The following is a 21879-nucleotide window of genomic DNA, read 5'->3' as shown; positions in this document are numbered from 1 at the left end:
GTCCTCTGCAGCCAGGAGACGTGGAAGCAGAGGTTCAGCACTCTGCTTATAGGAGTGTGTTTGTCTGCAGAAACAATTCTCTATTATGAGGGCGTTACTTAATTTGCAGATCTACATTCCTTCTACATACTCAGGCAGAACCATAACCTGTGCAAAATGCGCAGCCAATTTGGAGCTTGGGTTAATGCATTCATCTAAGTTTATTTCTATGAAGTGCTAGGATGGCTCTGAACAACATCCAATGTTTGTGAGGATGAATAGTGTGATTACGCAAAAGCAAATGCATTGTTAGAGGGCTCCCTCTGAAAAGGGGGGGAGCCATGAGTGCTGACAACAGGATGTGCCAGATGATGCAAAAGCGATGGTTTGACCAAGTTTGACAGTCTGGTTTTAGGGAGGTTGGTATCCCAAACCTCCAGTCATGTATTGCAAAGCACTGACCTGCTAAAGATTTATTATGATGTCTTCAATGGTGTTTAAAACAAACATATACCTAAAATTGCAAGAGGGACTTTTCTCCTGGCAGATTGTGCCAGACCAGGTATCCTCTCTCCAAAAAGTGCAGGGCCATGCTGCACATCTCTCATGAGGATAACTGCATTGGCAGGACTTTCTGTCCTCCTTCCCATGGAAAGGGCCAGCTAAAGGTTTTAACAAGCATGTGTGTTCGGTGTCCTCCCTGCTGCGAAGTACCTGCTGGCAGCTCCATCGCAGTGCCCAGGCCAGGCTGGTGGGAGCAGGCTCCTCACCAATGCGCTCTCCCTAGCCTGCATCCCCTGCCAGGCAGCAAATTATCAGTAGCTTTGCCATGCAATTGTAAATGGCTTTTTAATTACATAAAGACTGTAGCCATCTTCACGTGGTGCTCAGCCCTGTCCTTTTACACGTGTCCTATCAGAGGAGGAGGGAGAGGAGGAAGAGGAGGAGACGGTGGATGGTGAAGATTTGGATGAAGTCCACACAGAGTCATCAGGAGAGGAGGAGGAGGAAGAGGTGGAGGAGGAAGGGGCTGAGAGAGCATCACAGCCACATCAGCAGGACCCCGAACCGCGGAGCGCAGTGGGAGAGCCCCCAGCCGAACCTGCTCCGGTGCCACTGCCCGCCACCCCGGCTGGTCAGGTAAGTGCCCCCCATGCCCCGATGCCCTGCCAGCTGTGCTGAGTGCACCCTGGCAGAGCAAGAAAATGCTCCCCTGTGGCCTGTAGGCACCGTACGTCAGGAGCACGGCTAAGGGAGTCGATGCACTGGAGAGCAAAATTGTTTATTGCCCTTGTACACATATATGCAACTGTACCCTGTCCTCTTGACCTGCGTATGTATCGCTTGGTAGGCAACAAATTACACTGCTACATAAATTGAGATATATATGGGATACATAAGATATAAATAAAAGAGATTCAGTTTGGGAGTTAAGCGCATTACAATGGATGTTCTGCTTGCTGTGATTTAACTCAGACTAACTATTATAAATGAAATGGTTGTTAAAATATTTATACTAAGAGAATTTGGCATTCCCTCTGGATTTTGTGAGCTTTCCACCACCAATTTTTAGATCATATTTCTAATCTGTTTTCTGTGAATGGCGTTTGCCGCCTTCTGCTCTGGTCATCCTAAGGATATTGTCTAGGTGGATGCAGGGATATCATACACCAAACAGGAGAGGAAACTGCCTCTTACAACCTAGCAGCAAACAGATTCAGGGTGTGAACAATCTAGCCCAGCAGTTTTTCTTAAGGAATGTGATTAGAATGAGACCATAATTGCCTCATATTCTAAAAGATCTACAAAAAAAAATATACTTCATGTGCTACTTAGCTGGCCTTACATACCATTAACTTAGAAAATTCTCCTCTTATGCAACTTACCCAGTGAAGTTGCTGAGTGGGTAAAGGCTGCTGTGAAGATATTTGAGGAGACCAGTGTGAAAACAAGAAAGCACATAAAGAATCTCTGATTGTAGCAAGCTCCCCACATAAAACAAGGGAAAATAAATACTATAGAATCATTCTTGCTTTGATTTAAAAACATATGTGAGTTTGCACCAGTTGTGTGAAGATGCTCTTAAATCAGGCTTTATTGATTTAACCAAAGTTTGTCTTTTGAGGATTTGCACTGACTTAACTAAACTTATGTTGCCTAGCTGATGTAGGTTTTTATGCAAACAAGAACTAGACATAAGCAATTCTGCCCACTAACATGAAGTCCCTTACTTCAAAGGCTAAAATGGGAAAGGTACGGCATGCTGCTGTAGCAATTGTAAAATGCCATTAGGAGATGGTCAGACATGGAGTCAGGCATGGTATGTGGATGTTGCCATGTGTGGGATACCTGTATTTCAGCTTTTGCCTTCTGGTGTAAGAACGGCAAAACAGAAATGTTGTGGTGATAGCAGGTACCGTGTGGGTGAGCCCCGAGAGCTTGATGCAGGTAGAGAGGTGCAGTTCAGCCGGCTGCTCCTCTTCCTGGCAGAGCAACTGTGCTTGGCTTACAGCATTAATAGCGAGGCTGGTGGGCAAATGTTTCTCTCCAGTGTCTTTGAATTCCCCTTATTCTGACTGCTCATATCAACAGACTCATTGGCAAGCGTGTTGTTCTTAACCCAAAACACAACAAGCCATTCAAAGGTACCTACACCTGTTGTTCGCGGCTGGTACCAGTTCATGAGGGTTTTATGCAGAATTTCTTATATTTTTAGGATTCAGTTGGGTGTTTATGTGAATTAAGGAACCACTTGCTCACTCCTTTCTCAGTCAGCATCCCCTTCCCAGCTAATTCTACCCTCCTATTCTATTTTGGGGTAACTTATTTTCTTTCCCATACCTGTGTTATTCAAATGATAGTTGCTTTTGCTTCGCGTTTTGATTGTAATTCTTTCGGACCATATATTAGGACAAATCTATTCCTTGCAGTGAGATATAGCAAACATGGCATGCAGAGCAACGTGGCTACAACAGGAAGTAACGTGGTGCACTCTGCTTGTTCTTCTCTTTATCTGTCCTGATTAAGGATGAGGTTGTGACACCAAGTGGTTCTCAACAGACCCCAGAGTCTGACACTCAAGTGCCGGCCACAGCAGAAACCATCGATCCCTTGTTTTACCCTAGCTGGTATAAGGCTCAGTCGCGGCAATCAAGCAGTCCGAGCTCAACCCCAGTGAGTGGGTTGGGGAAAGTAGGGCCTCCTGTTTCTCTGGAAACAAGTGCAAAGAAAGCAGAAGCCCCGGCAGCGATCGAGGAGAGCGCTCCAGGGAGTGGTAAGGAAAGTAATGCCACTGCAGCGACGTCCAAGGTCAGTGCTACCGAAGTCACCCCAGAGGGCTGTGACGCGCAGCAAGGCGGGAACAGCAATCGTTAAGGAAAATGTGACTTAATTTTCCTCTGCATGCTAAAGAATAAGAATAATTTCAGAAATATGGAGACAGCATAAATTGTCGTTTCAGCAAATCCACTGGATTTACAGGTGGTTTCAATATGTGACAGGCTGACTTTTCAGCTTCAGAGTAGCATGCTGACGGTAGCTTGTGCTTAACTGCCAGCGCACCTCGCTTGTGCGAGCTGTTATCCGAGTTGCTCAGGCACACGCTCAGGAGCTGCCGGAGAGGCTGGCGATGCCTCTGTGCAATTTGCATGCATTAGTAGCAGACAAATCCTGTGCATGAGATTATTCTCGTCACCTGTTGAAAGCCTGTGTACATCATGCGCTGCCCTACCACCACTGGTAAAGCAGCTATGGCTTGGCTTTGCCTTCTGCAGCTCTGTGGCTGCACCTGCAGCGTACGGCTTCCCCATGTGAACACAAAGCTATGCAAATACCCAGAGCCTTCTTGTGTGTTTGATTGCCTCTCAGTAAGCAGTGTGATTTCCTGGGTTCAGATCTGTTGAAGAGGGTTTTCTCCAAAGATTATTGGGACTTGATTAAAGGAGAGCATGAAGATAATATATTCCAGTTCTGTGTTAGACTACCAGCAGCATGATGGGATAACAGAAACTGATGTGTTGGGTGCGGGAGCGTGTTTCCCTTAAAATGACAATGTTAGAGTTGGGATAACCTGAATTTGAATATTCCTTCTTCTGCATACGTGTACAAACTCCACATGGGTCAAAGATCCAAGGAACAGAGCTGTGTGTGAAGGATTTGCCCGCTACACCTGCACCTGCTCCTGCCTGGCTACCAGCCCACGAGCAGCACTCTCTAAATTAGACCATCCTGATTTACAGGCTTGAGCCATATGTTTTAACAAAGCAATTACCTGTATGTGTGCAGTGAGAGGAGATTATGTGTGTGTGTGTGAAAAAGCACAAGTGGGTAGTGAGTATTTCATGCTGTTTCCTTTAAAGTTGGAGTCGACCATCCAGCATACATAAGCAGCCCTACCATGATAAACCATCATGTGACGGGCAAAAAGTTAGAAGCAGGAGTTCATACAGATATGATAAAAGGGGCACTTATCTTTTAGCTGGAGGCTTTGGTCAGTGACACTTCAATTTGGTGGAAGGCTCCTCGCCAACTTCAGTCTTAACAAAAGCAACAGTTGACCCCCAAATTTCAGTAGCTATTTTTCAAGTCAGGATTTGGTTTGAGAATATTTGAGTGGAATGAAAAAAAGAATATTTTAAAATTACCAAATCTGCTATGACCTTAATTATATTCCAAATGAGCTGGCAAAAGCAGATAAATTCACAGTGAAATTAGTTGCTGCTGTTTCTTCATATCACTTCCATAATGATTGGGCAGCCAAACCTCACCATGGGCAGGTAAAATCCTTTCTGGGTAAATTCTCTGGGAGCTTGCCTGACTGTGGTCTGCTCCCCTGTGTCCTAATTTACCAGCAGCAAGTAAAGGAGCAAAATTAAGGTTTGATGTGGCCAACTGCCTGAAAAAACAGTGGCAGTGGTTTTCAGTCACACCGAAGCAGCTATCTGGTACCCAGCTCTCTTCATCATTGGGTACTGGGAATAAAAACAGGTGCGTGGGGAAGATGTCAGTTCCCGTTGGCGTGTGAATCTGGGGGTGCTGGGTTTCAATATTTTCCCAGATCACGACTGACACTGACATTTTGGGAGGAGGAGGATGTTGAGAAGAGTAGCACGTGGTTCTGGGGACAGGGGGAGGAAGGAGCAGGGGATGCAGCTGAGGATGGTGTTGCCCCTGGGCTGGAGACAGAGGAAGGGATAGGAAAGCTCGGGAAGCAGAAAGGTGCAGAGTGTGCTGAAGAACAGAAAAAGCAGAATGTCCAAGCTAGGAAGGGTGATGCCACGAGATGATGCTGTGGTCAGATTTGCGGATCTGAGCTGAAATGTGTCTATGTCGTGACCAAAACTGTCATGTGGCAGTGATCACTTTTAAGTATGTGAACTTCAACTTTGGTTTTTTTCCTGCATGTGATTTTTACACAACCCACTCTGAAATGCTGTATTTGTTTATTTTTTTAAAACCCTGGCTGATGTTCCTCACGCCACTGTTTTTACTCCCTTCCTCCAATTAAAGGATGTCATGGAAAAGTGCTGTGGAAACAGAGCTTTTTCACTGAACGTAGTGATAATGACTAGTTCGTGTCATGACAACACTGGTGAAGCACTCTTCTTATTTTCTCACAGGAGTTAGCATTCTGCATATCACTTTTGGCATTTCTTATCATACTACATCATCTTTGGAATCTGATTCAATACATGATTTGTACTTTCATGGGTAGGAAATATTTTGTTTTACCATTAACTAACAGTTAAAATAGTGTCTCTGGTGATGTTTCTACCTGGTTTTAAAGGATTTTTTCCCTTTCTTCCCATCCAAAAACATCATGCTGGTTCACAATACAAGCTGCCTAAAACATTTCTTCCTCGCACCTTCGAAACGCCACCCTTCAGCTTACTCCTGCATGGTTAAACATTGCACCACCCTGGTTCAAAATGAAAAGAGACATTTACTCCCCCAGATATATGGGCTTATATTTCAGTTGCTGTTCAGATGACCAGCAGGATGGAGAACCTGTGGGTTGACAGGAGATGTGAAGAGCCCCGAGCTTGTTCAGTCCAACAAACTGGGGAGGAAGATCTGGAGAGCAATGGTTGCCATCAGAGGGGTAAACATCAGGAAGAAAAATCCACTGAGTAATCCTGCTGCTGGAATTCCCACTGCAAACAAACCGCTGGTGCTCCCTCAGGGGAATGGCTGGAGCCCTGCTCCCCAGAGGTCCCCAGGGAGCCGGGCTCAAGCCCTCCCCCCTGAGGGATGACCACAGTGGACAGAGTCCCTTCACACCCCAGCCCACACAGCACACCCCACACATTGGGGACTCCTCTTCAGGTCCTTTTTCCACCAAAAGGCATCCAAAGCCACCTCTCCCACATCCCCAGTGAGCGCGGAGTACCAAACATGGCCCTGAAATGCATCCCCATGCAGCTGGGGGGGGGGGATCCCAACCCTTTAGACACCCAAGGCTGTGTGTGTGCTTTTAAATATCTGTGCTTAAAAAATGTTTTTCTGTAGGCAAGGGCTTTTTTTCCTTAGGTCATACTAATTAAGAGTTGAAATATCTACAAGATCAAGGACTAAGAACTTCACTACCCAGTGAAGTTGTCCTGAATGCAAACACTGTAAATTAAACCTTAACTGTTCCATAACATCACTTTCTGAGTAGCTCCTTTTTAGTAGACACTGTCCATGATTTAGTTCTTCCTGCTCCAAATTCACATCCCTCTTAGGTAAGACATATGTGTATATTCAATTTCCAAAGTGATATGGCTGATCTGCAGAGAATTCTGTGTTACCACTGGGGCATTTAATCTTATTTACTGAAGACCAAAGACCTCTGACACAAAACAACTGCAGTTACCTTTGGGTATTTGCTCTAATGACAGAAGAATTCAATTTTGGTCTATTCTTCGACACAAAAATGCTTGTTTTTCCCTGCTCACTTTCTGTACTGCGCTCTAAGCACTCTACCACATGATACGGTGCATCTATGAAAAATGATAAATTATTATTCAGCTTTTATGTGCAAAAATTCCAGCACTATGACTGAAGTATATCTCTTCATTAAAAAAAGGGAGAGGGGAGAAGCTATCACCTATGCTTTAGCTGCATATGTTATGCAGAAAGATGCACTGTCTGGTGGTAATTTGAATTTGAAAAGCATCAGACACTGTGATTCTCAATTAAATTTATGGATCATAGTTAATTTTCATTTATTTGTGTTTGTTTTTGAAAATTCATTGTATAATTACTAGAGTACATAGAGCTTGTTTGTAGTCCTGGGAAACCAAGCATGCGAATAGCATTATGTTCTTTTTTCCCCTCTCTTTTTTTAATTCAGAATACCTTTTGAAATTAAAAATACACAAATGCAGAAAACTCTCATTTCTACCATTTGAGACCTCTTTCTTTGTGGTCCCTAGTGACAGCTTTATGATTTATTAATCATGAAATAGAAAGGAGGTGAGGGAGAAAGGCATTTTTGTCTCAGACGCTATTTGCATAAAAATTATTTTCTTCTCTGTGTGTAGTGAGGTGGCTGTTTAGACAGTTTATGTATCTATCATCTTACACGTGAAATATCAGGTCACTGCCCTTTTTTCTTTTTATGTAATAAGGCCCTGAAAGCCAAATAACAAAATTACTTGAAATAACTGTAATAAAAATTTATAATAATAATAACATAAATCTGCATGACTGTCATCATAAAAGCAGCATATAATTTATTTTCAGGCTATTTTAATAGAATGCACTGATAGGGATTTCCTTGTTTTTCAGCAGCAAGAAGAGGTCAGTTCCACTTATTAATTCCCAAAATTTACTTTATTTAAGGGCCACTGCACTCTAAGAAATTGTATCAATGCATCAAGAAATCTCCTCCAGAGTGCAGGAGGGTGTATCCGCAGGGATATGGCAACAGGAGGTGCAGCCCACAGGTGTACAGATTGCTTGGTCTAAGAAGGGATGGAAGGAGATGATTCAGCATGAACAAAATAGATAACTCCGCACTAGAAAGCCGCATCCCGCTTCAGGGAGTGCCTAAGTCAGAAGTACAGTCACCGCAGGCTGCTTCTGCATCTGACGGAGGACGAGAGGCATCTCCGGTGAGAGACAGTTCACCAGCTGCTGCTGGTTCTCACTTGGCACATCTTCATATCTGCCTGCTGTGTGTAAGGTGACATCGCTCTTAAGCCAGGTGCCTCTGCTCGGTGTCTAAAGTTGGGGGGGTCTTTTGAAGTGAATCTGAGCTTCTGCGGATGACAACCGGGAGCGAATGATTAAAACACAGGGCACGGAAATAGCTGCCTTGCCGCCCTGGGGAGTAATATATTAGTGGAGGGTGACACAGGCATTAACAAGCAGCCCTTTCCAGTGCATGGGAGAAACAGATCTTGGAGTCCAAAACAAAAACTTAGAGAGCTTAGAGACAGACTGTGTGATGAGTTAAAGAAGGAGGTGAAGCGAGCCCTCAGCAAGTCTTAAGTTGTCTTCTTGTTTGGTCTCAGAAGACAGGCTAAGTGAGCTAGGAAGAAGAATACATATTTTGTGCATTAGACTTCAGAAACTCATTTGGCATTTCAGGACTCAGGCGTGTGGTTTTGTACTTTATATCTGGAGGATGCTACCAAGGCATATAGGTGTGGAGCTCTAGGCATATGAAGAATGGTGTGTTCCTTTGTAAATGCTCGTGGCATCTAACTGTTGGACTGGCGCACCTGAAGGGGTATATGGCCCTTCAGTCTCTTGGAAATCTGAATTCTAAATATGCATTGAGTCATCCTTAGTGGTAAGATTAGTTTTCAGGAGTGCTGAACATCTATCTGTCACTTCTAACAGTGCAAATGCTCAGTACTCCCAGCTATCAAGCAAGGTATGTAAGGCCTTGTTGCTGCCCAGCTTTGGCAACAAAACGTGAAAATCTGGCCCTAAGTTCTGCCTTTTAATTCTCTTGTGCAGACCTCTGATAGCTAGAGAAAGCCATGCACATCAAGAACAGTAAAACCACTTTCCAGGAATGTGTAGTCCTTAAAAATGTCTTCACATTCAGAACCACTCTATCCCTCGTCTTTGTAATAGAGGAATCCCAAAAATCAGCAGTGACGAGTATTTTATAAGAAAACCTTCTTGTGTTGTCACTGGAAGAAGGCAGATCACAAAATACCTTACATCTGCTCAAATTATTTCAGTCTGGTTAAAATACAGAGGGCAATGGATGCATAAGGAAAAGTTTGTTCATTTTTTCCCCCAATCAGATTTTTGTAGGCAATATCTCTCATGCAGTGACACCATATAAATTTGTGAGAGTTTATGAAAGTCTTGTATTCACCTGGGTCTCTGGTTATCCAGTTTATTTCACCTAAGATGAAGATGAAGACCTTATATTCTGTTCCTCAAATTCCCCATCAGAGAAGTGGCTGTCTGTGGCTCCGAAGGACTGAAGTGCATACATTTAGTTTGAAAGGAAATGCAAGTTAATCATCCACAAACAGTATTCTGATCCAGTTTCCCTTTTCTGCCAGTAAGTACAGTGCTTTAAGTCCATGAGGATATAAAATATAATCAGGACTGAGCTGTTTGGGAGGGGAAATACTAACAGAGTGGCCTATGTTAATCTTGTTTCATTAGTTTTAAAATTTTCTATTACTTGCTTGCAACCTTATGCCATCTGCCAGAATTACCATAGGGACAGTCCTCTCTGTATTCATGTACTGTAGTTCTCTTGGCCCTACTGCTGAATACTTCAATTTCAGCTGGTGATCCTTCAAATATTTTTCCATGAGACAGCTTTAAATCACATGTCAAAGAGGTCAGTACTTAGCTAAGTTTTAGCCGATTGGTTGTCATCTCAATATGCAGACAACACAGACAAAATAAGATCATTTAAAACCAAAATAAGCCCAAGAGAGATCACGCTGTGCTTGTCCAGGTACCTCTGCTTTTCCATCACTCTATAAAAGGTACGGTCCCACATTTTAGCACAGTGCTGCTCTGGAATGATTGCAGGAGCATGGCAGTGGTGCACAAATAATAATTTCCTTTCTCTTCTCCGAATGGGAAACTCAATCTTGCCAATCTGCTCAGGTAAGGAAGCTAAGTCCCCCTCTTCAAGCCAACTGCTCCAAGAGAGGGGATTGTTTGCTTGAGAGAAGGGGGTCTTGCAAGGCTGGATCTTGCGGGAACGATGCTAAGCAAGGGTCTCCCTCCCCTCTGGCCCACCCGACACGGCCTTCCCACAGTTTGCCCCCAGAGCAGGACAAGAAGTTTGTCAGTGTCAGCAGCAGGCGCAGCCCTGGCAGCCCTCTCCCAGGAAGCCGGCTGCTGCTCTGAAGGCTCTCTTCTTCCTGCAACAACCATGTTTGGGTCTAATGAAAGATCTGGGAATGCACAGAGCAAAAGTCAGCTTGATATTTACCATCTACATCTGGATATACTTGCACTGTATCTTTCCTTAGGTAGAAAACTGGATGGGTTTATTTATGTTCAGATAAAAAATCTGCAATTTTTGACTGAATGAAAAATGGCTCATCTATCCTCCTTGAAGCTGAGCCTTTCGTAGAAGACCTGTGAATCAGCTAGTATACAACCCAAATTAAATTCTGTTTGAAGCTTCTTCCTAAACATCTCTTAAATTTCACTTGGAAAAAAAAAAGTGTTCAGCCTGTAGCTGAAATACAGGGCAAACGCTAGGTACAAGAATCTCAGTTAATGATCCAAAAATTCTGCCTTTGCTTCTCAGTAATTCAACGTAGTGAGTTGGGACTCAGTTATAGCAGCTGAGTCTGAGGCCACTCAGGCTGATGTTTAGTTGGTGGCAAATTCTGCCTGTAAATTTCCATTTTGCATCTTGACTTTGTGCTTCAGGTGAGATTTTTTTCCCTCAGCTTAGCAAATACATGCAGAGAAAATCAGGAATGTCTTGATTGTTCCTCTTTTAATACCTCTCTCTCCCATGCTTCTGAGAATTATCCGAGTGATTCAGAAGCAGCAGTGATGAGTCGTGAGGGCAATGCATTAAGACCAGCTTTCAGACAACAGTTTCTCATAATTAATATGAGTGGCAAATACTTCACCTGAAGTTTTACCTCAAATAGTCTGCTCTGTGATTTGTCTGGTGAGTCATAGATACCATCTGATTTATGTATATTTCTTTTTTTTCAGTCCATTACTAGCAAAAGGACCTCCACAATGACAGCATGGACAAAATTATTTCACCTGTTCAAATTAATACAAAGCCAGGCCCACCTAGACGTTGTCTTTCTGCAACTAGCTCATTTAAATACTGAATCCTACCTCCACTCGACCTCCTCCAAGCATCACTCATTCTGCTCATTGTTAAGGCGTTCAGAAAGGAAAATAGAGTGTAAACAAAAAATATTTCTTAATCATGGATGCTGTTTTACATCACATTACAGTAGATTTATGTCACAACAACACAAGCCATCTGTGTAAAATACTTGGTTAGTTGTCATCCTGCTGCCTTGAGACAGTTCAGGCTTTCAGTGTAGCTGTACACTCGTCTGTGGAAAGCAGTGCTTGTAATCCTGTAATCATTAGAGATGGATCAATATTTAAATACCAGCCTGTCTGACTGAAATCCCACTGGCAGTAATTAGCAAACTGGGGCTGAGTCCTTTGGATATTGTATCATGCCACTTCTAGGCTTTCCTGACTTGTGAGCAGGCAAGGGGCTGGACCGCAGCACCCTGCAGGATTTGGTGCCCACCTACGTGGCATTTGAAATGGAGATACAGGTTGGGGGGCTTCCTGTACAGCCAAAATGAAACAGAAAAAAATGAGGGGCATATCAAACAGCGTTGGTTCAGTCTTAGATCCCTTCTCGGTTGGTATGTATTCCTAACATCTTTACAATAATCTCCAGGTCACTAAGTAGGAGATGAGTGACTAATTCAGAATACCTGTTATTCCAGACTACCGGCCAATGGAGATAGATAGGTGCTGTGATGTTCAAACCATGATGCAGATATCCCAACATAGATATCACACCTTTGACTGAGCAGAGAATGAGGATCTCACAGTCCCGGAGAATAAGTGATCTGAATTTCTCATTGCTCTTTTTAATTTAGAGAGCACCCTATAAAATGGGTGAGTCTATCTCAACCACCAAAGGTGGTGATCAAAATACAGACCCAGGCTTTTAGAACACTCCTGGCTCAGCACTTCTGCATGCAGAAGAAGTGGCTGTTTTGATGAAACACTTGCTGTATGACTTGCTCTATTACAAAATGCCTTACTGAGGAAAGGTAACTGTTGTTTCCCCCATCAGTGCTGGTGAGCCTTTTTAACGTCTGGCACCAGATTTATTTTTCTAAATATATGCTTTTTTATATTTATGCACAATTTCATAATTTAATTTTATAAAATAAATAGATTCCTTTTTTTAAAAAAATGAATTGGTGCCCACCCAGATGCAGGTCAGTTCCAAGCTTGTCTCTGGGGACAGTTGCCTGTGATCTGTGCTCTATATTCCATAAAAACCCGGTCAATAACTGTGATTCAATCAGAGACTTTAAGAGCAGTATTTTATCACAGCTTCCTTGGACTTCACCTGGGAACAGTGCGAGATGGGCAGAAGGAAGCTTGATTTAATATCATGCGCATCGGCTGGCCAAGTGCTGTGCAAGCAAGCCAGCATTGCTAATGGGTGAGCAGAGATTACAATGTGAGACGTGATACGACAGACATCTGTCCGGGAATTCACGGTGCTTCTCACTGAGCAATGTATTATTGTTGGAGTAGAGTCATTTCTTGGCTACCAGCTCCAGTTGCTGTGGTCGTAGTAAGGAGAAGATTCAGGCAACTGAAGACATGGAAAAATGAGCACACAAAGGAAAAGGGGCAACAACAACAGGTGATGAGGGAAAAAATGTTATAACTGTGGCCAAGACTTTCTTTTTTCTGTTACGTGCTGGCTTTAAAGAATGGCAACAGGTTGCTTTAGCTGACGTTCCAGCTTTTCTTCCTGCATCTCCATCAGTGTGTTTTTGTCTCTCAGAGAAGGTGTGCTGTGTCCACAGTTGACATATACCACCCCCCACATACTTAAAACAGCCCAAGTCAGTCACTCACAATGTGAGCAGTGCTCCAACCTCCAAAGCATGGTATGCGTCTACACACCTCACAGCTATAGAATCATAGACTTATAGAATCATTTAGGTTGGAAAAAACCTTTAAGATCATCAAGTCCAACTGTTAACCTAGCACTGCCAAGTCCACCACTAAACCATGTCCCTAAGCGCCACGTCTACAGGTCTTTTCAATACCTCCAGGGATGGTGACTCAACCACTTCCCCGGGCAGCCTGTTCCAATGCTTGACGATCCTTCCAGTGAAGAAATTTTTCCTAATATCCAATCTAAACCTCCCCTGGCACAACTTGAGGCCGTTTCTTCTTGTCATATCACTTGTTACTTGAGAGAAGAGACCAAAACCCACCTCGCTACAACCTCCTTTCAGGTAGTGGTAGAGGGCGATAAGGTCTCCCCTGAGCCTCCTTTTCTCCAGGCTAAACAACCCCAGTTCCCTCAGCCGCTCCTCGTAAGACTTGTGCTCTAGATCCTTCACCAGCTTCATTGCCCTTCTCTGGACACGCTCCAGCACCTCAATGTCTTTCTTGTAGTGATGCTGGCTCCGTTATCTGATCCTGTGAATGGAGCTCTGGGGTGAGTCACAGTCTGAACTGGCACTCTGTGTCATTCATTGGATTTATAAAAATACCATTTGCAGAGGAAGAAAAAGCTTTCATTTACAACAGTCTGTATTACTCAAAGGAAAGACTACATGACAGAGACAAACATGACCTTAAACCATTGCTAGGTTTCCTACTTCTCTCTGAAAGCTAATAGTAAATTTTCTCTGACATGGACTAGATGGGTTACTGCCACAGAGAAGTTCTGGGAAGGTCTTTAGTTCACGTTTAACTTGTTGATCTGAAGTCATATCTACTTGTCTGATGAAGCAGAAGTAGGGGGAAGAGGGGAGAACTGGTAGCCGCGAGTAGCTTTCTGGCACTGGTGGCCAGTGCGTACCACTTACTCCTACAGCCTCTCAAGATGATCCTTCCTTTGCTAGACAGTTCTCCAGCAGGGCTGGAAGGGAGCAGAAGTGATAGATGGCTCATTGATCAGGAGGTCCTCAAAAATTTCACTCTGAGAGGAATGAAGAATGATGTATGGATAGATCTAGGAAAGACTGTTCTGATCATGCGGCCTTAACATTCATGAGTTTGTAAGACTCTCCTCCTGGGTTTCCTTCGTTTTCCTGGACAGTGGTGGGACTAGGTTTTATGCAAATCTGTAGTTAATCACTCTCAACAAAAAGTAATGCCGGTGAGGTGCAGCAATGGGTGAAATATTAAACAAGTATCTTATTTCTGGCTTTTTTGTTTGAGTCATGAAAAAGATAGGTGACATAAATAAGGGAATTGTATTCGCTTTGTCCCAAGTAACAGCTAGAAGAAAGCTTCTCTCTCACATCATTCTCTAAAACTGTTTCCACCACTGGTTCAAGTGTCTGGACCTTTGGATCCCATGGGAGATGTGCAGATCCTATACCAAAATAAGCTAGCCGGGCTGTTATCTTCTGAACTATATTTGGTGTCTTTAAGGTCATTATGTAAGAGACATTGCATTAGACATTAACCACATAATGTTAATTGTAATATAATGAAAATCTATTGAAGAAAGGCATTTGCTCCCAATGGACTTTTAAAATTCATTACCGACCACTATTAAGAGAGTGACATATCTAGTACTGTGACTGATGGAGCTTGTCTGTGCATATTATTTTGTCTGCCACCAGATGTATTTCCGTGGCAGGTAATTGTAGCAATTATTTCAGAGAGTATTCTGTTGGTTCCTGCTAATAAAAAGAAAAGATCCATACAAAATAAGGAGCCTCTTAGCTTGAAACAATATTGTTGTGATGTATGTGACAGCTGCCAGGTGTAATGTTGAAGGAGCTAGACTGCATAAAAATATGAAAACAAAATGCTTGAACTAAAGTTTAAACTATTTAAAAATAACCTGTTGTGCTCCCTTTGTTTCCGCTGCCTGGAAGTGTTGAGTGCCAGAAGTGTAACACTTGACATTTGAGGCAGACAAACATAGCCTACAAATTCTGTGATGGCTTTGCGAGCAGCTAGCATTTTTTAATCATGCCTGTTCTTGTCAACACTGGGGGTTGTTTCTAAACAAGCCAGCTAAAATATGGGAATTAACTTTAATTTCTCACTCATTTTCTGAGGCTACAGGAACCATAGAAGCAAGAAGCTTGTATTTTCACTGCTTCTTTCTCCAAGATCCACATTTTCGAACAAATTCACTCTTGCTCTCCTGCTGGATCAAGAGGAGGCAGCGAAGGCATTGGGTAGTTCACATGCCTCTAAGGCTGTAGATCCATTTTTTTCTCTGGCAGCAAAGGTGATTTAGGAGTTTCTTGCCAAATGGCCCTGCTTCTTATTCCTGCCCAGATGCCACCACTCACACGGAATTTGTGCTGAGGCAGCTGTTTGTTGGGCTGTGTTGGAATCAAATCATTCAAATGGTCCAGGTTTAAAAATATCTTCCTTCACCTCAGAAAACAACAAAAAATTGATGTCGTTCCAGTGACATTCCCATTCTTAGCACAGCCCTGCAAACAGCTGCAGCAATGCAAATGGACAGTGAACCATGGAGGCAAAGCGGGAAGAGGTGGATGGGGAGCCAAGGGGCAGGACCTGCTTTGGTTAGCATTATTGCTCCAGAAAACATTCATATAGCTGCACAAGAGGGCTATTTGTAACCAACCAGTGCATCTATGTGCATAGCTGTAACAAATAACCCCCTTTCCTAGGGCATACTGACTTCTAATAAATGACATTCATTCTTTTCTCATTTATTTCACTGTAAATCTAGACCTTTCTCATTAATTCAGTCAAAACCAAGAGCATGATTCCACAAGATGATAAGTACAGTTTTGGAGAATTCAGCACTAGGTCAAAAATAACATACTTGGGTGACACAAAGTGTTCAACTACTACAAATTCACTAGGTAGAACCATATTTGTTCAAAAAATGTGAGGAGGTCATTTTTGCTTTGCCAACAAAGGCACAATCTATTCTCCTGCGGCCAGCATAAAACCAGCAGCCATTTTTGTTTTCTGATTAATTACAAAAAAATTGCGACCATTTAGTCATGCTCAATTTGGATAAAATATACTGGTGGGTGATCTACAGCCCTGGAGGAAACAACCATTTCCGCTCTCATTTCTCTTATTTCTCACATCTGCAAGCTGGTGTGATACAACCTTTGAGAGGGCCGTTAAAACAAGTTTCTCCAGATGCTACCTTTTTAGAAGACATCAAAAATAAGCAAAAAAATTGCCAAAACAAAAACCAAACTGAAGAAGACTATGAAGACCCTTCACCTTTCCTCCCCACTTCCCAAATTTAAGAGTTACTGATCTTGTAAAGAGTAAAAGTGCAGTCAAAGTTCTCAATTCCTACCAAGCAGTTTTCTGATACCCTGAAGTTTTTGGCTGGAATCTTTCTTGTGTATTTATTTAAAAGCCAGATCTAGTATAACCCGGTCACCAAGAGTGTCTCTAGATTTGGTAGAGAGAAACAGGTACCTCCAGAAGGCAATTCACCCTTTAGACACTTCTTTTAGGAGGGGACAAATCACCCTCTGGTGGTGCCTTTCTCTCATCACTCCCGTTAGAGGGGATGAATGCAGTTTGCTTGAGTGGATATCTCATTTCTGGATGGCTGAAGTTTGGTAACACGGATCCCAGTCTTTGTACCTAAAGGCTATGGAGATCAGTGGTGGTAAAGCAGAAAACAGTGTGTAGACTTCATTGTGTTTCAAATATCTGGAAGGCCTAGACTGCCTTTTTTTTTCCCCAGTATAAATAGGATAACTGCTGGGCCCTGGTAAATGAAAACGTTATGACAAAGCCATCCCTCTCACCCCTCTCCTCCCCTCCACATCCTTTACAAGAACCTTACACAGATTTAAGTAGTGCTCCACTTAAGGAAGCAAATGCTGAAAGATGCTGAATACCTGTAACTTTGTTACGACCCATCAGGTTAAACACTGAGATCCTTATACTCTTTATTCATGCAATTTCTAGTGTGCCACATGCTGAGGAGTGCTGAATGGCTGTTCAGTGGGAGTTGTGGTTGCTCAGCACCTCCAAAGAACTGGCGTGCAAATTCCAGCCTGGACTTTGCTTATGGGAAAAACAAATCCAACCATCAGTCATGCAGGGTGTGCTTCCCTCCCTGCTTCATGAGTTGGCCTGGTGAAAATTCCTGGTGCTTATTGAAAGCATCATCTGATGTCACTCGACACCACAGGGGAAAATATAAATCAAAGTGTAAGTATTCAGCACTCTCTCAGCATTGGCCTAATGTGATTAATGTAATCTGAGGTAAACACTTTAGTTATTTCTTATTACTCTTAGGGACCCAAATCAAGGGTTGGGACTTGTTATTCTAGATAATGTGAAAAAACAAGCCCTACCCATGAGATCTCCAAGACTAAGATAAATCTTGGGTAGAAGCTTAACAACAGTTACCTAACAGCAATGAACAGACACAATGAAGCGTTGAATCTGAACCCTCTGAAAGGCATGTGGCAAGGGCTGTGCCGTGCTCAGCAGAAAGCTTTTCTCTGGCAGCGGAGTAGGGCTGTGGTAACAGGGAGAGCAAGGTGATCCAGGATGAGATTGCAAGCACCTACAGAGTGGTCGGTTGCCCAAATCCCATTGACACTGGGGGGACCTACTCCTGCTTTCTACCTTTCAGGATCACCTCCTGGTTCAAAAAAGTTGTTTTCTGTAAAAGTCTACAGCTGAAATCTTTGTCTCAGACAATCCCAGCACACTGTACAACTCTGAGTTGTGTGGGCTGCCATTGGAAGGGGGGAACAGACTTAATAACGTGGACAGAGTTGCTCCTGGCACCTTTTGATGGTCTCTTGCCTCACATGAGGATAGTCTACCTCAGTCATTCTATGACTCAGAGCACAAATACTGAAGCGTCACAGGTGGGAAAACACAAGTCTAAAAGCCAAGGAATGGCCCTATTGTCACTTTTGTGCTTGCTTCACTCCCGGCCGGGTGTCATGGCAAATGATTGCTCTTGGAAAGGCACATTGAGGTATTGCAGACTGGCAGCCTGCTGAGTCCAGCGAGGTGCAGGGAGTAAATGCTTCACCCACCCAAACCCAGTGGGAATATGTTGGAGCTCCGACGTTGTTTTGCTGACACAGGAAGATGTCATCACAGCAGAATATGAAGGAGTTAACACATTATGAAACACAGTTTTGGCAGTGATGCAGACAAATATTGTTTTGTTTGAAATGAAGTACCAGCTGTGTTGGTTAACTAGGTAATGCAGTCACCTGGCCAGTCTCAGTCATTACATTGTCTTTATTTCTTCTAACATGTTAGGTCCAAATCCTATGAAACAAGCTACTTAACTTTAAGCCCACAGATAGTGCTTTGCTTCAAAGTAAATCTTAGTTTAATGTATAAGTCTGGATAATGGCTGGTTGAAATAGCAAGCAGAAGTGCTGAAGGAAGTCTGTCTTGCACAGGAAGAGAAATGACAAGGTGCCAGTGTGGTTTTAAGTAAAAAAGAATGAAAATGCAGGTGGTTATTTTTTTAAACCTCTTACCAGTCCTGTTCCTTTGCAGGGTAAGGAAAAGTGAGGAGGGCTGTCCCATGCCTGCTTACACACACTGCTGAGAGCTTGGTGCACAAAATTGTATAACCAATTTCAAAATTTCTTTTAGCTAGTCCAGGCATTCCGGCTGTCCTTCCAAAAATAAAAGGCAAAATTTTCAACATCACAGAAGACTAATAAACTAGGCGCCCGCATCCACTGATATCAACAGAGTGGAATCCCTTACAACTCAGAAAGTCTAGCCACGTATTTACTGCTGATACCTGACTTTTGTAATCGGGGTTGGAACATTTCAGCTGAAAGGTTTGCATTCAGCACTTTCCTGGGCTGAGAGGCAGATCTTCTATAATTGGGACTCAATTAGCTACGTGCCTTTTCAGCTAAGATCTGGCCCCGTGGGCCTGATTCTTTACAATACTTTTGCGTAAGCCTGGGAGACGACCCTTCTCACCAGCATTGCTGAAAGTGGACTTCTGTATTCAAGTAGGAAGCTGTTTCTGCCAGATTTTTCACGATGCTTTTGCTCTCATTAAAGTACATGATATAGCTAGCAAGCAAAAGCTATATTCTTCTGCAAGATCCTTGTCCACAAAAAATCCTTTCTGAGCCCTGTATTTTGCGGTGAGTAGCAGTGAGTGCCTTGCTTTGAAAACATGAATCTAAGTCAAAGATTAGTCCACATTTCAAATATTAAAGCAGATTCTCAGATAGTACTTCATTGGAACAAGTAGGGCTAGTCCAGTCTAGAGCAACTGAGGATCTGGGTCTAAAAAAGGAGCTCTGAACTCTAATTAGAGATAAAGAAATAGGGAGCTACTTTTTTCATACCTCCATGCTGTCTTGTCTGTTGATGTCATGACACCCGAATAGGTAGTAGTAACTGGAATGAAGCCCAATAGCTAATTTATACTTAACATACCCTTAGTTCTTACTAATTCCTGTGGTACGCTTTAACTTCAAGCACTTAGAAAAATGCTTAGGAAAATCATCCATTCCATGCTTCGGTTCCTCACAAGCATCCCTGCATCATTGTTTGTTCCTGGATATGTCTGTTAGCATCACTGCTTTGGTAACTTTCCATTTTAGGACAGTATTATAAATGATTGAGATGTGTTAAAATTCACATGACACTGCTCTGTCATTTTCCCTCTATCAAGTAGTATCTTGCCATCAAATAGGTCTCCTGAGATCATGCTGAAGTTCCCGAAGTAAGGTGAAACCCTGCACAGAGAAGGCTGGCAGTATTGGCTATTTTAATTTTAAGAATGTACAATAGTGTATGTGCATATCTAGGAATATAGAGGGGAAAAAATAATCCTATATATTGCACATTAAATTATGATTTTAGTGATGAAGACACAAGGCATCCCTTAGCTACCAAATCACCCATTTTTGTGTATTTTATCTTTAAGAGGATTTCTGATACTATCACAAAGCTGGTCTTCGTTCCCTGCCAAAGGGATCTGAAAACACTGGAACTAGTAAAAATATTTCTGTATATCATACTGGCCTGTTAAATATTTAGCTAATTTAAAAAATAGTAACAATTCCTGTGATTAGCAGCTACAGCATATCATGTCCAGATTCCTTTTTTTTACTGTAAGTGTAGGATACCTGTGCAAACAAAAGCAGAATTTGGCCTGGGATATAAGCAGAATCTTATATCTCTGTATTATTTATTTCCTGTTCTTGGGCTGAGTGAAATTGAAGTGAAATAAATATTAAAAGACATTAAAGAAAAAAAAAAAAAACACATCCAAGGCAGATTTCATGACAGCAGAACAAGTTTCATTTTGAGTGGCAATGCACTGACAATAACTTTTGGCTTCGGTCCACATCAATCTGGAGGCCCAGCTACACAAGCCAAGCTGGCTCAGGATCACTTCTAAACAGGCAGTTATCACCTTCGGTGCAGTAATATTCCAGAGGTCCAAATCAGGACTAAGCCCTTTGCACAGGTGTGACATGCTCACCCGGCGTAATCCTTCCTCTGCCGTTGTCTGTGGCAAAAGTCCCTCCGACTTCTCTGGCGTTAGAAGTCTGGCTGGCCTCCCCAAATGTTCGTGCTCCCTGCCTTTTCCCCTCTTTCCCACTTCATTCTGGTTTTCTGCGTGTTGTGAAATCTTAAGGATTTTAATGCAATTCATCTTTTCCTCTTCCATTTGTCAACCTTTCCTTCCTTTACAGACTGGTTCTGAACCAACCCCTCAAGGACGAGTGGAGGAAACTCCTGTGAGCAATGAGCGGGGTGACGAGCCGGCTCGTCATGTCTTCTCCTTCTCCTGGTTGAACTCACTGAATGAATGATGACTCACTCCGGCTGGCTTCTGGTGTGCTTCTCCTCGGAGGGACCGTGAGCGCAGGCAGCCTGGCTGCAATCAACAAAGAAACTGGCCTGGAAAGGGACATCCGAGCAGGTTTCATTCCCAGGAACTCAGTTGACCTCCACATCGTACCCGGTCCTTGAGATGATAGAGTCCTAAGCGGGATGGGAGCATGGGGACAAATTGCTATACTGTATCGTAGTCAGAGTGTTTGCCAATAATTTCTTGTTTCCAAGGGGAAAATAGCATCACTACAGCTGTAGGCTGAGCACTGCTAATGTTTTGTTATTCACTTTTTGGCATGTCCTGTGTAGGTGTAAATGCTTCACCAACGTTGTTAGCTAAAATGCTGGTAAGGTATTCACTAGTAGCATCCTTTACCAACACAGCATTTCTCCTCAGAACCCTCCTGCATCCCAGCTCGTCGGTACTGGTGACTTCAGTGACACTGTCACGCCCTTGGCACCCCCAAGTCAGCGTTGTGCCAAAGCACCTCCCTGCGGTCACTCGTAGTCCCCACGGTACCGGTGCCTCCCCGGCTGTGGAGGCTGAACACAGGAGGGGAGAGGGAAGCTGCCATTTCTTCCCTTGCACTTGCTCTTCCTGCTAAGCCACAACAGACGACACTCACATAAACAGGTTATTTGTAGGGAAGGTGCCCAGCGGCGGGGACGAGGAAGATGCACACGCCAAAAGCACTGGCCACCCCCGCGCATGGATGCAAGACACAGCTCTGAGCATGTGGGGCAGATGCTAGAGCGCTGCCTGCGTCTGTCCTGCCATAATCTGTGTCTACGCCTTCTCAGTCATCCATGTGTGTAGGAAAAGGGGCATGTTCTTGCATGAAACCAGGATGTGGTGAGGTGGTCACAGGCAATAATTCAAGGTTTAATTTG

General features: G+C 43.3%; 1 protein-coding gene across 2 annotated transcripts in view; it reads left to right on the top strand.

Moving 5' to 3' along the window:
- Positions 1–21385, top strand: part of TRIM55 (tripartite motif containing 55) — a 39095-nt gene extending 17710 nt beyond the window's left edge. The window contains exons 8-11 of one of the 2 annotated variants that reach the window (XM_009335050.1): positions 899–1119; positions 3007–3288; positions 5598–5688; positions 20847–20894. In XM_009335050.1, coding sequence (XP_009333325.1) covers positions 899–1119; positions 3007–3288; positions 5598–5688; positions 20847–20857 — 605 coding nt within the window. In that variant the 3' untranslated portion in view covers positions 20858–20894. Of the gene's footprint in view, positions 1–898; positions 1120–3006; positions 3289–5597; positions 5689–20846 lie in introns of both variants that reach the window. The other variant, XM_009335049.1, reaches the window with a different exon arrangement.
- Positions 21386–21879: the final 494 nt, after the last annotated feature.

Source organism: Pygoscelis adeliae, unplaced genomic scaffold, assembly GCF_000699105.1.
Source record: "Pygoscelis adeliae isolate BGI_AS28 unplaced genomic scaffold, ASM69910v1 Scaffold101, whole genome shotgun sequence".
Taxonomy (NCBI): domain Eukaryota; kingdom Metazoa; phylum Chordata; class Aves; order Sphenisciformes; family Spheniscidae; genus Pygoscelis; species Pygoscelis adeliae.
Note: the sequence above shows the minus strand (reverse complement) of the source record. Positions and strands in the feature narration are given on the sequence as shown.